Raw genomic sequence first — 20,658 nt, forward strand, 5'->3', positions numbered from 1 at the left:
AAATCAGAAGCAACTAATCTTGCATCCCCCCTGATTCAGCTGGAGAAAGCAAAGGTTCACAGCTTTAACTTGCATGAGGAATTCAGGCCTCTGGGAGTAGGGGGAATTCAGGTGAAATCCACCTGAGGATCCCAGTGCACCTGAGAGAATATAGGTTCCCACATCTTGACTTCGGAGGTTAAGGTAGTAGGTGACCTTGGCTCTTATTTACAACAGACATGTATTCATGGATGCTCATACATAAGCAAAGCACTTAACCTTCCAAACTACATTGCTTAAAGCCAATTCCGCTTTAATATTCAAATGTTTTGCTTAATCAATATTTGCACAATACAAAATGAATCAGTCTGCTTTAACTTTAAAGCACTCTGGGATCAACAAATTCAGTCTAGTAATCAAAAGGTAAGAATTTCATTACATTTTCTGGAGGAATATGGGGGTTCAAGTCACCAGAGGAAGCCATACCCAGTATCCCACAAGGATACACAGTGATGAACTAGATTGATTTATAGGCAAAGGAGGCTGTGGCCTCTGAACTCAGTCACCAGTAGAGAGAACACATTTAAAATACTGTAGTCACCATCATCCCCTCTTCCTTTTGAAAACCCACACTGTTTTACCTGAGTCTTTCTTATTATATTCTAGCTTATGTAGAATATATAACATTCTAACTTAGGTAGAATTATTTGTTATATGTACCATTTCTCTTCCAGATGGTAAAATGCACATCTGAATTACCTCTTGTTACCTAGAGCTTAAAAGGGTGTAATTAAAGAAAACATAATAAATGATCCTCATTCATGGAATAAGTTTCAAAAACATTACAAATTTCAATGTACAGAAGTCCCTGACAAGGGCAAAAAGATGATTCAAATTGCTGAATTAAAGATATTTTAGAATGCTGAGGCAGGAAGATCACAAGTTCAAAGCCAGCCTCAGCATTTAGTGAAACCCTGTCTCTAAATAAAATATATATATTAGAAAAAAGAACTGGGGGTGTCTCAGTGGTTAGATTAAGTGCTCCTGGGTTTAATCCCTAGTATCAAAAAAAAAAGATATTTTAGAATGTCACATATTTTTGAAATGTTAAATGTACAATGCATGGTTTTCTTAAAAATCTATATTAAATGCTACAGGAATTTAGAAGACACAACATAATCCAAAAACCAAACCAGGACAGAAATTGAGTCTTATGCAATGATAAATTGCCTCCATTCCCCAAACACACTCATATTCACATTCACACACAAATTCACAAAGAGAATGTAGAGAATGTAGAAAGGAGGTGACAAACACTAGTCAAAACAAAACAAAACAAATATAAAAAATATAAATATAAAAAATATAACAATGAATATAAAAAACATAAATATAAAAAATATTAAAATGTGGTAAGTTCAAAGCTTTTTAAAAATAAAGAGCATTTGTGAGTGCTACGTGTGGATGTGGATAATCAGTCAATCATTCTTTGGAACGATTGCCCAGTTAGGTATTGTGAATTACCTGAATAGGAATCTCAGTGCTCCTCACTGCATGTGCTCCTACAGGAGAACTGAAGACTAATAAAAACCCTTTCTATCCCTCCTCAAGTTTCTAAACGATGGCTAGTTCCAACTATTCCAAAACCAAGACTTACACCAACCTCGTGATGAGAGTAATGTGTTCTGTTTACATTGCATAAAGAACCCTGAGGTAAAGGACAGCTAACATATAGTGCAGGTAGGAAAAGAAAAATGTCATAAGTGCAATGCCAAATTAGAGAGGTTTGACAGTAATGACTGTGATGGATTGAGCTGTATCCTCCAAAAAAAAAAAAAAAAAACTAGGCCCTACTATCTCGGAATGTAACCTTACTTGAAATTAGGTCTTCAGAGAGGTATCAAGTTAAAATGAGGTCATTAGGAACGTCCCTAATCCAATATGACTGTATCCTGAACAAAGGAGGAAATCTGGACACAGACACACACATATACTGTAAGGCCACCACGTAAAAATGAAGGCAGAAATCAGGGCAATTCATGTTCGATTCAGGAATGCCAAAGACTGCCAGCATACCACCAGAAACTGAGAGAGAGGCATGGGACAGATTCTTCCTCAGAGCCTCCAGAAGGAATCAACTCTGCCTACACCTTGGACTTGTAGCCTCCAGAATTGTGAGACAGTAAATTACTGAGTTTAAGCCACCCCATTTGTGGTCATTAATGGCAACCCTAACAAACTAGTGCAATGACTTGACACCTATAGAAAATATGCGTATGTGTGTGTGTGTGTGTGTGTGTGTGTGTGTGTGTGTATAAATTTATAATGTGTGTGTGTGTGTCTCAAACTTAAAAATCACAGTAATCTCTACAAATACCAGGCAGCTTTACCACAAGAAAATAAAAGCTTCTCTTAGAGAGTCAGCTAAAGATAACATTTAAAGATGAAGGAAAGGATGTAGACACTTATGGGACAGTGGTGAGGTGTACTACAACAAACCCCCAGTTTAGCTGGCTCTTTAAATTACACAGCCCCTCAGAGACACACCAAACAAACTGGGCTCTCAAGTCCTGCTACATCACCCGTACATAGTTGGTGTTCATCTCTTAACCTTGCCACCTTAAAGCAAGCAAACCCAGGCAGCCTGTCAACTCTCAAGAAAGGTGAGTAGGCAATGGCTTTCATCTACTACTGGAGGAAATTAAATACTACATATGACCAGCAGGCTTTAAACTGCAAGAAATGCTGACAAGATAAATTTAGACCTGCTAGATTAAAAACTATCAACTGTCCAGAACCATCATTCTCAAAGGCTATAGGTACTTTTAAGTATATCTTTTATTCAGGCATAATAAATGGAGAATTTTTCAACTCTCTCTAAGATTTTGAGGTAAATCTTTAAGATATATATTTAATAGCATTATTAACTTACATTTGCAAATCATCTGAACACCTCTTTTGTGAATAGATAGTTTCAAGTGCTTGGTTTGTTTCTTTATCATGAAATAGTGTTTGTTTCTGTTTGAGTCACCATTAAAACAAGACAGAGCATATGTGAGAACCATCTGGAAAATTCAACATGAACCATATCTCTTCAAGGTCTTTACTCCGTAAAAGCATTGAAGGTGTAATGGTTGGGAGGGATGACTTCAAGTCAGACAGGCACAAGCCAAAGCAAGCTTTGCTAACAAACCACTTGTGTGAAAATGGGCATGTGGTGAAAAGCTATGCACCCAGCTTTCTGACTGGTCAAGTAGAGACAATAATAATAGGGCATATCATAGCATTAGAGGAGTAGATAAGGCAAAAGAATATACTATATTTTATAACAATATGATAAATTAAGGAGAGCTAGCATCATGTTATTAACTTTAAATGTGCAAGAAATTTGTGAAATACTACTATTTTTCTTTAGGAAAAAATATAAAAACTTGGAGCACAGTCTCTGTTAAAATTAGTTCAACCATTTAGACCATTATTTTGACATTCAATAATTCTCAAGCAGCTCAGTTAAATTATTAATAGTGCTCTGAGTTTTGTTTTATTTTCTATTTACCACCATGTTAACTTTTCATTCAAATAAAAACAATAGACCTTTTCAAAAAGGTTTTATAGCTCACAAAATTAATGCTACTACTTTTAACCTTACTGCATTTTCTGCATTTCTTTACCTTCATATCTTCTTTTATAAGAAATATTTCTTGATCTTCTTAACTTAGAAACCATGAACAAAAATATAAAATTATACTCCATAAAAGCCAGATTACATAAATTAGCACATAGTCAAAATTTCCAATTATGTTTTTGGAATAATCATTGAGAGAATTTTCTTTTACCTTTTTTTAAATGTAATGTTAGGATAGAAGGTCTTATTTCGTGTTTCCTTTTTCAGAGTTGGGAATAGAATTTGGGGCCTCCCACTTGCTAGTCAAGTGCTCTACCACAGAGCTAGACCCCAGCCCGAGAAACTCTTAATTTTTCCTATAAAGATTTTAAAAAGAAATGACAACAGGGATGATTTACAAAATTACTTTACAGCATCATTTGGTAAAGTTATTAAGGTATAAGAAGGCATCATTTTTTCGAGAAGCTACATGTCACTAAAAACGGTAACTTTCTGTCCTCGGTCTAAGGAACAAAAAATGTCCATCAGAAACATTTGAGATAAGCTTTATAAGAATCCAATTCTATACCCTGATCCCAGGATAGTAATGGGAGAAAAAGGTCAAAGAGGAAAGGGTTGCTTCTCTATTGGAAATATACTCATCAAAATGCCAAAGCAGGCAGGTATAAAGAAAGAAAAAGAAAAGTTTGCAGAGTTTTGTTTTGTTTTGTTTTCACTTTTTAAAAATAGTGACTTCTGAAAGATGGTGTAAAAGCTCAATTTAAAAAGATGTCAAGGATGGTAACACATTTGGTTCTGTCAGATCATTACTTCTATTCTTAACATGGAATCTCCATGAGAAATTAATCACATAATACACCTGGAAATGAATTCTCATTAGAGGATTCCAACTCCACTGAGGGAAAAAGAAAACAAATGGGGGGAGGGGTTGATACAGAAAAGATCAATCTGGCAAATCTGCAAACCTCTTTTCTAGTAGGGGAAACCAATTTCACTGCCTTAAAAAACTAACCCTTATAAGAGACAACTATATTGTATATTAAGTGAGAATTATTTAATAAACTGCTATTTAATATTGAGAGTAGAATCATTTTATATATGAAATATCAAAAACCAATGAACTTACTTGCTTTTCCCTTTGTATACTGTAGCATAAGATCCTTCTCCTAGTTTTTCCAGTTTTTCATATGAGTCAGCTTTTCCAAATTTGGGACTTGTTGGCTAAAAGTGAAGCAGAGGGTAAACAAGACAGATTTTATCAAGTTAATTAATGATAAGTACCCTGATTACACTGAGAACATACAGATTCTGTGTCATCTGTTAAATAACTTTTTTCTGATAAAAGAATATTTATTTTTTAAAAACAACATAATAAACATACAGTATAAAACTGAAGTCATGAAAATGGACACATGTAGAATTAAATTTATTTATAATCTAACAAAGGAACCACAGTAAATATTTTGCTACCTCTTTTTCCAGTGCTGATAACTGTCTTTTACAAAGATGGGATAAACTATATTTACTGTTTTACACCTGCTTTTTTTACTTAATATATTAAAAACATTTTACATGTTGTTACATAATCTAATTTAGAGGCTACAAACTGAACCAGGATCAAATCTAGTCCTCTACTTTTTTTTTTAATATTTTTGGTTGATGGACCTTTATTTGATTGATTGATTGATTGATATGTGGTACTGAGAATTGAACCCAGTGCCTCATGCATGCTAAGTAAGCACTCTACCACTGGGCCGCACTCCCAGCCCCCTCTACTTGTTTTTTATAGAAACAAGCAGAATAGTTGGGTGTGGTGGTGCAGGCCTATAATCCCAGCAGCTCAGGAAGCTGAGCAGGAGAATCAAGAGTTCAAAGCCAGCCTCAGCAACTCAGGGAGGCCCTAAGCAACTCAGGGAGACCCTGTCTCTAAATAAAATACAGAAAAGGGCTGGGGATGTGGGCTCAGTGGTTAAGCACCCCTGGGTTCAATCCCTGGTACCAAAAAAGTAAATAAATAAAATAAGAGCTTAGAGTAGTTATTATTTTTTTTAAATAGTGGAGATAGAGCAAAGGAGGAAAATGAATTTACAATATGTGAAAATTAAATAAAAAATCAAATTTGAGCATCCATAATGTTTTATTAGGATGGCATTGGTCATCATTTACATATTGTCTGTGACTCTCCTAGCCACAACAGAGCTGTAGTTGCAACAGAGATCATAAAACTGAAGATGTTGAAGTAGATTTTACTATTTGACTCTTGTAAATCATAATTGTATAATAAACTGTCTTATAATAATAATACAAATAGATAATCAAAGATGTATCATTCAGATATTGCTAATATACAAAATGGAACTCCCTTTTGAACTCATCTTTACAGTTTAATTTCAACAAAATTACTCCTCCTTAAGAAAAATTACCACCCATAAAAATTAAAAGAGTGCCAAGAATGAATGACCTTTTCATTCGGCTATGCTCCCATACCTACTTCAACCATTCGCCTCTTATTTTGATAGGAAATTATCTAATTTTAATGATATTATAAAAGGGTAATACCAAAATATATTAGAGAATTATGATAAGAAATTAAAAGCATCTTACTAAAAGGATTTATCTGATCACAGTTGTAAGTGCATATATAATTCACAAAAGGTTGCTAATGATTGTGATAAATCATAATGACCAACTCTACGAGTTTAGTGAAAGAACTTCCTGCAGAAAGTTTACAGAACATTATTTCTGAGCTTGAACACATTTTTTAGTGTTCTCTTAAACCATTTATGAAAAAACACAGGACATCCAGGCAATTAATGAGTAGTAGCACCATTTATAAGAACTCTTATGCTCTTACTTCTTTCTCACCCTAAATACCTCACTGTGACTGAAAAGACAATTTGCAAAAATAGTACATCAGAATCAGGAAAGGAAAACAAAAAAAAAAAAAAAAAGAGTGTTAATGCCTAATCAGAAATTTTGAGGAATGCTGAAAGATAGCACATAATCAGGATCAAAACTTCAGGGGAAAACCCCATCATTAGGAGAAACCTATTAAAGAAAAAGCAGCAGGAACTTGTAACTGCATCAGTGAGCACAATGGCTTCCCAAGAAAGACACAGGCACATGTGCAAAGTAGACAGCTGAGAATGTAGTATTTGGAGAGGAGCAAAGTAGACTCAACAACCCAACGCCAAGGGCAAGGGCAAATTTCTCATCCTCCAAACTGTAACTGTTGCCTCTTTCACAGTCAATAGAGATAAGTTACAGAAACTAGAATAAAGTGGTAATGATTCTCATATACAACGATGAGTATACAACCACAAATCACAAACCATTTCAGGAAAATCAGCGTTCTGAAAGAGAAGTATAAAATATAATGGGCAGATATACTAAAAGTCTGGAAATAGGTGACAGCCTAAGTATAAGATTAACTTTGAATATAAATAACCAAACCTTCAAAAAGCTTTGAGAAGATATCACAGCTCTAAAAAAAAAAAAAAAAAAAAAAAAAAAAAAAAAAAAAAAAAAAAGGAAAGAAAAGAAAAGAAAAAGAAAGAAAGAACCAACGAAGCATCTTGGATATGGAATACGCAATCAGTGAAATAAAACATTTAATGGTCAGAATGGACACTGCTGAAAAAGTAGTAAGGTCAATGTTTGAACAGATTTCTCCCAGAAAACTTCAGGGAAAGAATTCATCTAAATATAAAGATTATTCAACAAGCATAATATTTTCACAGACAGCAATGGCTGCAAAAGGCAAATAAGCAATACTTTTAAAAATTCAATGACAAGATTATTTGGTATCACTGATCTATACTAAAGTTAGTCTCTCAAGTAGAATACGGATCCTGTGTGACTCTACCCCCACACATAGAGTTCCTTATTATCTCAATCTAAAACTTAGTTGAAGAGATGGAAGAAGTACAGGAAGGCAAGGAACAATAGGCAAGAAAAATATTGTGTTAAGATTCTTGAACTTATTGGGACAGATGGCTGATCAACTGATCAATTCCAAAGGCAAAAATTTTAGCATGTGTCTTAACACTCAAAAGGTAATCACTAGGTTGATATAAATACAATGTACAAATGTCAAACACATTGAGGAAAAGGGAATAGAAGAAAAAAATGCAGTGAGGAAGAGAGAAGGAGGTAAGGAGTGGGAGGATACAGAAGGAAAGATTCCTAACAAAAAGCATTCAAAGTAAAAAATTATCAAAAATGAAGGAAAGTAAGTTCAAACTGAACAGTGATTATAATAAGCGTAGTTGAATCAGCTTCCCCTAGTAAGAGAAAAAATTTTTAAAAGCAAGGAAATCTTTAGCAATGTGCTATTGAGAACATACAGAGCTAAAAATAAAAGATAAATATAAAAATAGACAAGTAAGGGGGAAACCATAGCAAAGATAATTTTAAAAAATAATACATTACGGTAACACTTAAATCTATAGAGGAGTTTAAAAATCATAAACTAGTAAAGGTCCAGTAACATAGCTTTAAAATATATGAAACAACTATTGGTAGAAATATATAAGAAATTATTGAATGTTGATGATAACTAAAGATAGGCAAACACTGCTGAGACATCAAAAGAGCAAGCAGAAAATCAATAAATAAGAGACCTTTAGGCTTAAATATTAGAATTTACAGCTTAGTTAAATGTACTGATTAATGTGTTTATACTCTTTTTAACCAAATATTTAATATTAATTTTAAAATGACCATAGATTAAGTTATGCAGAATATCTCAATACTGAAAACTATAGAAATAGTCCATTCCAAGAAGTTATTTTCTGAACAGAATGCAATAAAATCAGAAATTAAGAATACTGTTAATAAAATTATACTGTATTTGAAATTCTGGTTAAATGAGTAGATGTTCTTGTTATAACAGAAACAAAAAATGGGCAACTTTGTGAATATATATAATAAATGTTATTTATTTAGCATATTGTTATATTCATTATATTATTATTTACTTTTAAAAAGTAATAAAAAGAAAACTAAACAGTTGAAAAGAAAATCAAAATTGAAAATTCATAGATAAATATGTGGCAACAAGGACGTGACATTTTAAGACTCCTGAAATACAGTCAAATCAAGACATAAAAGAAAATTTAAATATATATGTTCAGAAAAGAAAAAAGTTATATGACAGACTTTTAACTGCAGCTAGAAAAGGAGCAACAAATGACATAGTAGAAAGGGATTAATAAAGACAACAGAAGATAATATGCATTAAATATAAAGTGAAAATACTGTACGCTTGATCAATAAAACCAAATGCAATTTGTAAAGACCATTAAGAGATAATCTTCTGGATGTTTAAAGAGAGAACCAAATAAACACTAGAAATTCAAAGGAGAGAGCTCTGGCATGGTGGCACATAGCTGTAATCCCAGTGGCAGGAGAGGCTAAGGCAGCCAGGATCTTGAGTTCAAAGCCAGCCTCAGCAAAAGTGAGGCACTAAGCAATTCAGTGAGACCCTGTCTGTAAATAAAAGATAAAATAGGGCTGGGGATGTGGCGCAGTGGTCGAGTGCCCCTGAGTTCAATCCCCAGTACACCCTCTCGAAAAAGAAAAGAAATTCAAAGGAGAATGTGATTCGGTATAAGAACAGATCTTTTGTTGCCATTAACCAACCTGGAATTCTATGTACAGTTTTATGTCAAAATATATAGAAATTTAGAATGAACTCATTTTTTTCTTTAATTATTTATTTTTTTAAACTCATTATTTTCTAGGAAAAAATCAGTTACCCAGATTGTCTTAAGAAAAAAAAAATTCAATAAACAAAATAAATTTTAAAAATAAAAACTTGGAGATTTTGCATCTATGAAGGGAAACTTAACTAAAATTTAGGTAACAAATAATTACGAAGTTATATAAGCAGATAGCCAAAAAAGTCAGAAGCTACAAAATTAACTTTTTGAGACTAGTTAAACCCTATTACCAAAATTCACAAATTAATGCGTTAATTTTAAAAATCTAAGTATAGGGCTGGGGATATAGCTCAGTTGGTAGAGTGTGTACCTCACATCACAAGGTCCTAGGTTCAAACCCCAGCACCACAAAAACAAACAAACAAACAAAAAAAAACCTAAGTATTATAAACATAGAAGCAAAAATTCCAAAAATATGTAAGAAAACTAAGTTCAATAAATGTGCTAAAACAATAAAACATCATGATATCATGATCAAGTGAGACCTTTCATGAATTCTAGAATAGCTCAACCTCAAACAATTTATACATTTCACTACGTAAGGGAAAGAAGATTTGCTAACAAGGAATTCTGAAAAATAATTTTAACTAGCCTATAGATATCTGAAATAAAAATGGAAAAGTAAGTGTCCAATCTAGCAATAAAGGAAGGTTTCCTAATAAAGATTATTTTATAGAAACCTATAATAAATTTTATATGCAATGATAAAATATTTGATTCATTAGCTTTAAGCTAAAGAACAAGACAAGGAATCTCCTACCTGCACTATTTAGGAGATATTAACCAGTATTTGTGCTTTAAGAAGCAACCTCTTCCACAGAATATGCACATACTATCTTAATCCTTACACCCACAAATAAATCTCTAAACATGTCCCGATGTCAGGGGCTTAAAATGAATGACTCAGAGGCTGCAGAAAACAGGAACACAGGCAACTTTTCTACCACCCCAATTTACATGCAACTATCCAAAAGTCTCAGTGGTGGAAAGTCAACCCACTACATGTAAACTTTCACGTGGTACTTTCAACAACAATTCATTCTACATAATGAAGATCAGAATTTGCATGTGGAACTTAAGATTTTGCAGAATCCAGAATCAGATCTTTCAAAGTATATACAACACATAATAACTTGAAGCTGTGCATGCCAAGGAAAGATGATCAGGTAACTTCTGCTATTCACCATTAAGGCTAATAAAAAGAGAAGAAAGAATTAATTCCTAAGAGTCCCAATATATTAATCCAGCATATCACTGGACAGTGATTGAACGCCTTTATAGGAAGACTGTGGCAAATGCAGAAACAACTGCTGAGAAATTTAATAAGAGCTGCAAGAATGCTTTCAGGGTCAATTACTCAATCTGCCACAGAGTTGAAAACCACAGTAATCTATTTCCTGAAAAAAAGTATTCAATGAAGGGTCAATTTCATCCCATGCTCCATGATTACAGGTTGCTAATTTTTTAATGAAATATATAACAAAAACAGAATGCTTGCCTTCGAAAAAATCAGAATTCCTAGAATTTTATAGTGCTTTCAGCATCATTTATTCTAATATAAATATATTAAGAGAAAAACCTCCTGGAAAGACTGATTTGCCTAATCATACACTGAGTTTTAATTGAATATGTTTTTCCTCAAAGTAAAACCCATCTATTTAATCTGCTTTCATTTAGCACTCGGTGTGAGGAAAAAAAATAGTAGCACAAATTTTATAATTAACAATATATTAAGAAAACATCCTAATTAAATAACTAGGGTTTATTTTATATGTATGTACTGCTTTGCTAAAGGTGCCAAAATACCACAGACTGTCTGGCTTCAACAACAAAAACATTGATTCTCTCAGTTCTGGAAGCTAGAAGTTGAAGATCAAGGCATAAGCAGGTTTGATTTCTCCCGAGGCCTCACTCTGTGGCTTGCAGATTGCCACCTTCTCACTGGGTCCTCATGTGGCCTTTTCTCCAACTGAGTGCATACCTGGGGTCTCTCAGTATTCTTGTAAGGAAATCAGTCACACTGGCTTACAGTCCTATCCAAATGAACTCATTTTAACTTAATCACATCCTTAATGATCTTACTTCCAAATATAGTTACTTCTGAGATACTATAGGTTGGAATTTCAACACAGGAATTTCGGGGGAACTATAATTCAGCCCAATAACCTATCAATAATTAGACAGGCAGACAAAGATATTTCAAAATTCAATATAGAAAGAAAGGGAGGCAGGCAAAGAAGGGATGGGAGGTTATGAGATATTTTTCTAGGAGTTTAACTAGTTTCCATGTGAGTTAAACCATAGATTGCAAGGATGAGCTCTCTGAGCTCTAAGCATCGTATTAATTTAGGACCACCTATTTTTTTCCTTCAAGAAACGTAAGATACAAACCATGTGTTGAGCTGAATCAAGTAAAATTTAGTGGAAAATTACATTCCAAGCTGCCTGACAAGTCCTGTGTGGGTTATGTTCTTGTGCATTTTTCATCACCAAGAAACAGCTTGCGAATGTCACACTTTACCATCATCCTCCTGAGCCCAAGTTTTAAATAGAATTTTAAAACCTATATTAAACTTCGTATAAAATGATCTTCAATGGGGAAAATATTGTGTTCACAGTTCCACTCTAAATTATTTAAAATCAGAATGAGAGGTCTGTGTGTTTGCTTTTGTGCTCCTTTAAGAATGGATCCAATCTAAGCTAAAGAAAAAAGTAGCAGCAGAAAATTATTCTTTACTTCTATTAGGAGATAAACTGCTAATGCATATTTAGAGCAAGTACCATACAATCCCCACAAAATTGGCAAGAGAATAGAAGCCTATATTTTTTCTTGCAGGAAAGACACAAATAATAACCTAAAAGTGATCTATTTTACTCTTCACAATCTCCTCGTGTACGTAACTGCTTTAAGATAAGACAGACCATACTACTTAAAAAACTAAACTAAGGAAATTTTAATAACAAGGAAAATTTCGTTTGTTATAAAAACAATCTCTACTCATTCACAAGAAAAATCAAGTAAAGAGAATATGCTAAGGCTAAAAAGTAGTCTTTTTCTAACCAAATGTATTTAGATGCATTAACTTTCATGGTTAAAGTATGTTCTATTAACCTGCAATGACAGAAAATTAATAGTTTGCCACATTTGGTGGCTAATTACCCTGGAAAACTGAAATGTAGACATTATAGAAATACACAACAATTTATAGATCAAGCACACTAACTTCATGGCAGAATTTACACATTTAATTCCTCTCTAAAAATTGTTCTAATCTACAGAAGAAGATCCTATGGAATAGGCCATGTCTGAGATAATCTGAGCTTTGAGAATTAGACTCTTATAAAATGAGTCTATTTTAAGTATGCAGAAATAGTCTGATCTGTAATTACCCTGCATATAAATAAGGAGTCCAAATGCTGAATCTTTTAAAAAGACCAGTAAGAAAATCCCTCCTATCAAATTAGAAAAACTAAGAATAACATGTAAAAGGAAATGTTCTATTTTGTTTAATAAATGAAGTTTTGGCCTTTTATTTTTCATTTTTCCTTACAACTTTATTAAATCATCATGCTTAAATAAACATGCTAGGTCAAACCAAAATATTGCTAATCCTATACATTATCTTTGGCTCCTTGATATCAGGTGCATAAACGGGTAGGAAGCACATTTATGGGGCTATTCTCTGCTTACAACTTCTGTACTTAGAAGGCAGGCTTGTGATAGCACTTTAGTGAGCTGGAAATATTGAGGGCTAGCCTGCAATTGCCAATAGACACTAATCACACAGAGATGTGGAGTTTAACGAGATAAAGTTAATATATTTTTCAAAACAGAATAGAAGTGCAGAGAGGCATCAACCGTCTATATTAGTGGAAGGAAATGTGGGCAAGGTCAAAGTAAAGTGTAGATGTTCCAGCTGAACAGTGTTTGCAACTCTGGCTTAACAAGCAGTCACTACAGGAGGCTGAGGCAGGAGGATCTTGAGTTCAAAGCCAGCCTCAGCAACTTAGTGAGGCACTAAGCAACTCAGTGAGATCCTGTCTCTAAATAAAAAACAAGGGCTGGCGATGTGTCTCAGCAGTTATGTGCCCCAGAGTTCAATCCCCAGTACAAAAAAAATAAATAAATAAGGTGTCACGAGAACTTGTTTGTATAATAATATCACCAGGAAATATTTAGTATTTACTACATGCCAGGCTTTCAAGTTTATATACATTACCTAAATTTAATCCATTTACCACCATGAGATTGGTTCTACTACTATTCCTACTTGGACATTAAGACTACAGAAATAAAGTAACTTATTTAAGAAGCTACAGCTACTGGCAGAACTAGAATTCAAACAAAATTGATCAGAATTAAGAATCTCTCTTTTTTCTTTTCTTAATCACTAATAAACTGGAGGAATATTTCCATGGAGTCCTAACTCCCACCAAAATGGAGGTGACATTAAGTCATGCTTAAACCTGTTTTCCACTGAAATCCCATTCATAGAAGCAGGGATGGTTTTTTGAATTGCATCCTTATAAACTGCATGAATATATCTCAAAGTTCATGGTAACAATGAAATGATATGGCCACAATACAAATGCCTATCCACAGTTCATACTGACTTCATTTATTACTGACTTTAACGTTCACACATACCTTCTTTCTTGAGATTGTAGTAAGTGAATGTGAGTCAGTTTTATATCACTGTGACAAAATATCTGAGATAAACACTTGAAGGATGAAAGGTTTACCTTGACTCATGGTTTTCTGAGATTTCATTCCATGGTCACTTAGTCCTATTGCTTTGGGCCTGTGGCAGCACAGTACATCATGATGGGAGCATGTGGTAAAGGAGGTCTGTTCACCTCATGGTGGTCAGTAAGCAGAGAGAAAGAGAAGAAGGTGCAGGAGTCCCAATAAACCCTTCAAGGGCATATCCCCAGTGACATAACTTCCTTCCACTGAGCCCCACTTCCTAGAGCCTTGGCTGGTAACCAAACTTTCATCACATTACTTTTGAGGCACTTTAAGATTCAGAACATAACACCCTAAATTGTGAGAAAACCACAATTAAGAATCAATGATCTTGCCAGGTGTTGTGGCACATAACTATAATCCCAGTGACTCAGGAGGCTGAGACAGGAGGCTTGCAAGTTCCAGGCCAGCCTCAGCAACTTAGTGAGGCCCTAAGCAACTTAGGGAGACCATCTCAAAATAAAAAATAAAAATGGCTGCAGGGGTGTAGCTCAGTGGTGGAGTGTTCCTGGGTCAAATCTCTAGTACCACCAAAACAAAAAGAAACAGGGAAAAAAAATCACTCATCTGGGCTGGGGTTGTGGCTCAGTGATAGAATACTTGCCTGTCATGTGTGAGGCCCTAGGTTCCATCCTCAGCACCATAAATATATTATATATATATATATATATATAATATATATATAAGAAGCTACAGCTACTGGCTGTAGCTTTATTTTATATATATAAAATAAAGGTTCACTGACAACTAAAAAATATTTTGAAAATAAAAGAATCACTAACCTACTATGTTGCACTGTAATTGTAACAATAAGTGTGAGGATGAGGGAGTAAGGATTCAATCAGAATTCTGTGACCCCATTAAATAAAAATTTGAAGTCAACCCTACCCTGGCTATATTTTCTTTTGCTTTTGACCTCCAGAACAGGCTAGCAGTCACATCCCTATTACACACTAAGGATATCCATAGTTGACAGGAAACTTGAATACAAAAGAGATTTAGAGGCTGGACAGAGGGATGAACCCAAATACCACACATGATAATAAGCTGACAAGGAGGCCTGGTTCTACTTCATAATATTTCCTTCTCTACAAGAAAGAAGCAATGCCAAGAGGAAACTCCCCCAAGAAGGAGGATCTGAGAACTGAAGTGGAACTCTCATTTGCAAGTCAGCGTCTTCCTCCCCTCTCCAGATTAGGCCTGCCTGTCATAGGAGGCAGATTTACATGGTGATGGAAAGAGGTAAATTTGGAAAAATCTGTAAAATTTATAGAAAACCTTGCCCCAAATATGAAATTCTGAAAATATGTTCTCTTTTAGCTCAGTTTATAGTAACACAACTCAATGAAATTCCTTCTAAACTGGGTCACCAAGAGAGGCAGTCTACCTACGGTACTCCTAAAAGTTGTAGCCATTGAGAGACCAGCTGGGCTGGGGAAGAGGGACAGGGAAGGGCAGTGAGGGTTTATCATGTCCATGGCAGTATTACACTACCCACAGGATTGGTCCCAGGGAAAGCAGGTTCACAAAGGAAAGATTTGAAACAGAATCTGCCAAACGCTCTCTTAAAATACACTAATTTAAATAAAATTACATTCTTTACATTCTGCCTGAATTTTAAAGTGCCACTCTCTAGTAAAAATCAGCAAGTACAGACTAGCCTGAAAGTCACTAATATCAAATTACTCTTGGTTCCTTGTCTTCATTTATGGCTCTTTAATACATACAATAGCCAGTATGTGAGCAGTACACATATACAGCTGGAAAGACAAGGTATTTTAAAATAGTTTCAAGAAGCAATACTTATCCTCTATTTATGTATGATCTATCAAAATGTATAAATGCATTCTACTATCATGTACAACTAATTAAAACAAATAAAATTTAAAAACTTTTTTTAAAAAAGAAACGTTTGCCTCTTAAAAATAGGGGATACAATGCCACGCGTGATCTTCCTTTCCTTCTCAACTCTACTCTTCAAGATTATTCAAGATAAATAATATTTCAAAAGAACTCACAATAAAATAAAGATATGAATTAACCCTGCTGACTCTTGGGTAAAGTGACTCCCTTGATATTTATCAACCATTGTTATATCATCAGAACACATTTAAGAATAAAAGACATGTGCCAAAAAAAATACTCTCATGCTTTTCCATATTTCCCAGGGGTATGAAATGATCAAACCCACACATTGTTGTGGGAGATTTAAAATGATGTTATGCAAGAGGTGTTACTGACTCCATTTTCTGCCCAGTTGCAAACCCAATAGAAATTAGTCCTTCTACAGACAAAAAAAAAAAAGTAATAAAACATCCCTTCCTATCACAACAGGGAAGAGAACAAAAAAAAAAAAAAAAAAAAAAAAAAAAAAAAAAAAAAAAAGACACACACACAAGCTGAAAGAATCCATCTCAAATTTGATGAGAATAATAAAGCAAACACATTTTTCCAGGGCACGCTAAGAGAAAGCAAAATTTCTAAAATGAAAAGATTGCAAAGCAGTTCCCACACAAATAATGTAAGTACTCTGCCATATCAAAAAGACATTCCTGAGTGGCCCAGGAAAGGGTAGGCCTAATAATAAACTGAAGAAAGAGGATATAAAGAAAATTAACATTACAACAGGAGAGAAACAGAGGAAATTCCCAGTTAAACTAGGTGCCTTCAACAAGTATTTCTCCTCCCCACCAAAAAATACTGAAATTAAAGTAAAGTTATAATCATAAAGCACAATCAGAATGAGGAAGGAGAAGACATCAGACAAATAAATAAAAATCTGAAGTTCGGAGAAGGTGGACAAGAGGTCATTGACTAGGATAAGAAAAGAAATCTTGATACTTAAACGACCAAAGGAATAAACCAATGAGAAGTCAACTCATACTTCAGAATCCCCAAAATGCTCAAGAATTGGAGGGCTAGGGGTATAGTTCAGTAATAGAAATAGTGTAGCTCACTTGCCTGGCATGCTCAATGCCCTAGGTTTGATCCCCAGCACCCACAAAAATAAAAAATAAATAAAACAACTGGAGGCTGAGATTCAAATGGGCTAATAATAGATTATTTGGAGTGCGTTAAGGAGGAAGCGTTTCCGTAAGACTCTCCTGTCCATGCCTCCCCAGTACCAGCAGAGGTCTATACTCTGAAGACGTGAAACCAGGGAGGCTCTGAACTGGGACACCATGCACTGTAGATATCACAATGCAGAGCCATGCTACGTGAACAACAAATCGTAAGAAAGCCTGTGTGGAGAACTGGGAGTCCCTCCGCCCCTTCTTCATCATCTCAGAATAATGACAGTTGGGCTTAAATGTCCTGAAAATACACTGGTAAATCTATTTGTGAAAAACCCCCCAGTGAAGTGGGGCAGAAATCAGGAGAGAGTGACATTCAAGAGCTCTCCTAGTAAATGATTAGGTTTTCACTAAAACTCCCTCCTCTGAAGCCTACCAGTTCACAAGTCACCCAGCCACACAGAGCTAACAACATATTATAATATGAATTAAGAGCCAATAGTTATCTCCAACAGGCATGATATAGACCCACCAAAAATCTCAACAGGCAAGGCAAAGACCAAAACAAACAGAAAAAAGAAACTCGAAGGAACATAAAAGATAAATTCAATGGTATAAAAAAATTTTTTCAATGTTTTTCCAGTCCACATTTAGTATCCTTGGAAACATAGGAGGTGATTTATTATTCATTGCAAAAGATGATTTTCAAGATGATTTTTATAAGAATATTCAAAGGATAAGAGAGAGCTCATGGAAATAAATGCTAGCATAATTAAAAATTCAATGGAAGGATTAAAATCAAAGCCAATAAACCCCAAGAAAGCAGGGGAAAATCTTAAAAGAAAAAAATAGGAAATCAGCAGATAAATTCCCAGTAGTGCCAACATTCTGTGTTATGGTTTGAATATGATGTATACCCAAAAGTTCCTATAATAAATGCAGAAATCTTCAGAGGCAAAATGACTAGATTATGAGAGCTATAATCTAGTTAGTCCATAATGTGTGAATGTACTGACTGGGTGGTAACTATAATCAGGTAGGGTATGGTTAGAAGAAGTATGGCACTGGAGGCATGTATGCATGCCTTAGAAGGGTTCATCTTCCCTGTGACCCCTTCTCTTTTTTCTCTCCCTGCTTCCTGGCCTCCATGAGCAGTGCTTCTCTGCCATGATGTTCTACTTCACCTTCGGCCCAGAGCAATGGAGTCTGCAGACCATGGGCTGAACCTCTGAAATCATGACCAAAATAAACATTTCCTCCTCTATATGATAATACTTATTATCATTATTATTGGCTCTGGGGAATGAACTCAGGAGCACTCAACTACTGAGCCACATCCCCAGTCCTTTTTGTACTTTATTTAGAGACAAGGTCTCACTGATTTGCTTAGTGCCTCACCATTGCTGAGGCTGGCTTTGAACTCACAATCTTCCCTCCTCAGTCTCCCACGTTGCTGGGATTACAGGCCTGCACCACCCCACCGGGCCTAAATCATTTTTGTTGAGTACTTTGGTCAGAGAACAAAAAGCTAACACATTCATCTAATAATTTTTAAGAGATTAAAAGAAAAATTAAATAACTAATAAAAGAATATTTGCTGAAACTAAAATTATTTTCAAACTTGAACCCATTGAATACCAAGAAAAAGATCTACAACAGGGATAAGGAGGAAGTTCTAGGAGGTTCCACAAAAAAAAAAAAAAAAAAAACGGAGATAGCAAAGAATGAATTGGGAATCAGAATAGGCGAAGGTTTTCAACAGCAACATAGGAACCTAAAGAACAACAAAACCAGGCAGTAAAAAGTCTAATAAAAAATATTTCCTAAACCAGAATCATATACCAAGCCTGATTATTAACCAAATAATCAAGCATTTATTGGTATCAGATCTGCCATTTTGCTGCCGCCAGCATTCTGTCCCCTCCCCCACACACATACCATTTTACAACCCAGATCCTTAGCCTGAGAACTTCCTAGTCACTGGTCCATTGTTATTAGGCTGGGAATTCCACTACTTAAGAATAGCTCCACCGCTCCACCGCCATTCTTTCTCTCTCTCTCTCCTCCTCACTCTCACTTGCTCACTTTCTCTCTCTCATTTTCTTTCTTTCTCTCTCTCTCTCTCTCTCTCTCTCTCTCTCTCTCTCTCTCTCTCTCTCTCTCTCTCTCTCTCTCTCTCTCTCTCACACACCCTGCGGGCAGACACTCTGCCTGTCTGCTTAATAAAATCTCTTGCATGAGTTCCCCCATCCGGAGTGGTTTTTTTGGGTGCTTTCAGCATTAATAAAGACATAGTCATATGTGCAAACTCCCTATTATTTTTTCTCAAGAAACTACTAGAAAATACACTTCTACAAAACTGCAAAATAAACCAAGAACTAGAATGACAAGTAACCCAGAGAACAGGTATTCAGTGTAAAACAAGAGGATAAAATTCTCATGAAGGTGGTAAACAGAAGCCTGGTGACTATAGTTTAGAGATTAATCAATCCCAATCAGATGAGGATAATGGAGAACTTGCAATGACAATCCCAGGAAGAAAACTGATAGATTATCTGAATCTTAATTGTTTCAAAGGATTTTTATAGTTTTGTCAAGTACTTATAGGCCCCCATTCATGATTAAAATCATAGGACTCATGTTAATTATGAACAAATGAAAAGAGGAGGCAACTGCAGCTAGAAAAGGATAGAAAGTTAATCACAGAACACTCTGCATCTTGACTACCGACAAAACTTACATCGTCAAAAGAGTATAAATATTGCAATTAAGGTAAAAAATAAATGTATTTAGGAACAGAAGTATCATGGAAAAATCCTCTCCTGATGTGTTTCTTTTTATTCTGTAAATCACTCATTGTATCTCAAGTCCAATACCCTTCCACACTTCTTCTGGACCTTCTCTTTCCTTTGCCCCTATTGAAACTGCCCCACACACAGAATTCACTCCAACATTTTCTATTCAGAGCAAGAGTGCTCTGATTTGTCATTTTAGAGATGTACCCTAAGAAAGCCTAAAGACACCCCAATGTCTTTAGATCTCTCCCAGTTCTTCTTGCACTTGCCTACTCACAGGAGCCATCAGGAAAACCTCTTAGTTGCTGTTGCTATCCTCAAAGTGGCCCCTGCCTTCCCTAAGCTTCCTCCCTTACATTTTCCAATACCACACGGCTCTTAAAAACTGTAGATGGTTTGTCCACTTGGACCATTTGTGAGGTCCATGGAGATAACTCTGTTGGAGATTTTATCCACTGCCTTTGCTTTTAGTATATGATCTACTCTGTCTAATTATATGAAGGGCTTCAAAACCTATGCCACTGCCATATTCCCAGAATCCTCTCCTATTTGACAATTTACGCTATGTTCAAAATCACTTTAATAAAAATACAAAATTTAATTTTAATGAAAGAACAATACAGAGCATATCACATGGATGGATGAGTCCTAACGTGCTTGATAATGATTTAAATTAATATCTTAGTAAAAATCAAAAACAAATACTCAAATCTCACTGTCAACAGTTTATATCATGATGTATGCACTGATTTTTAAAACTGCATGAACCCAGTAG

The 20,658-nt window shown here is 35.0% G+C and overlaps 1 protein-coding gene across 7 annotated transcripts in view; it reads right to left on the minus strand.

Moving 5' to 3' along the window:
• The window catches only part of CDK14 (cyclin dependent kinase 14), a 603,169-nt gene that overhangs the window by 407,827 nt on the left and 174,684 nt on the right, over nucleotides 1–20,658 (minus strand). For all 7 annotated transcript variants that reach the window (XM_079152093.1, XM_079152094.1, XM_079152096.1 and 4 more), the window contains one exon: nucleotides 4,731–4,825. In XM_079152093.1, coding sequence (XP_079008219.1) covers nucleotides 4,731–4,825 — 95 coding nt within the window. The remainder of the gene's footprint in view (nucleotides 1–4,730; nucleotides 4,826–20,658) is intronic.

The sequence above is a fragment of the Sciurus vulgaris genome (assembly GCF_902686455.1).
Source record: "Sciurus vulgaris genome assembly, chromosome: 8".
Lineage (NCBI taxonomy): Eukaryota > Metazoa > Chordata > Mammalia > Rodentia > Sciuridae > Sciurus > Sciurus vulgaris.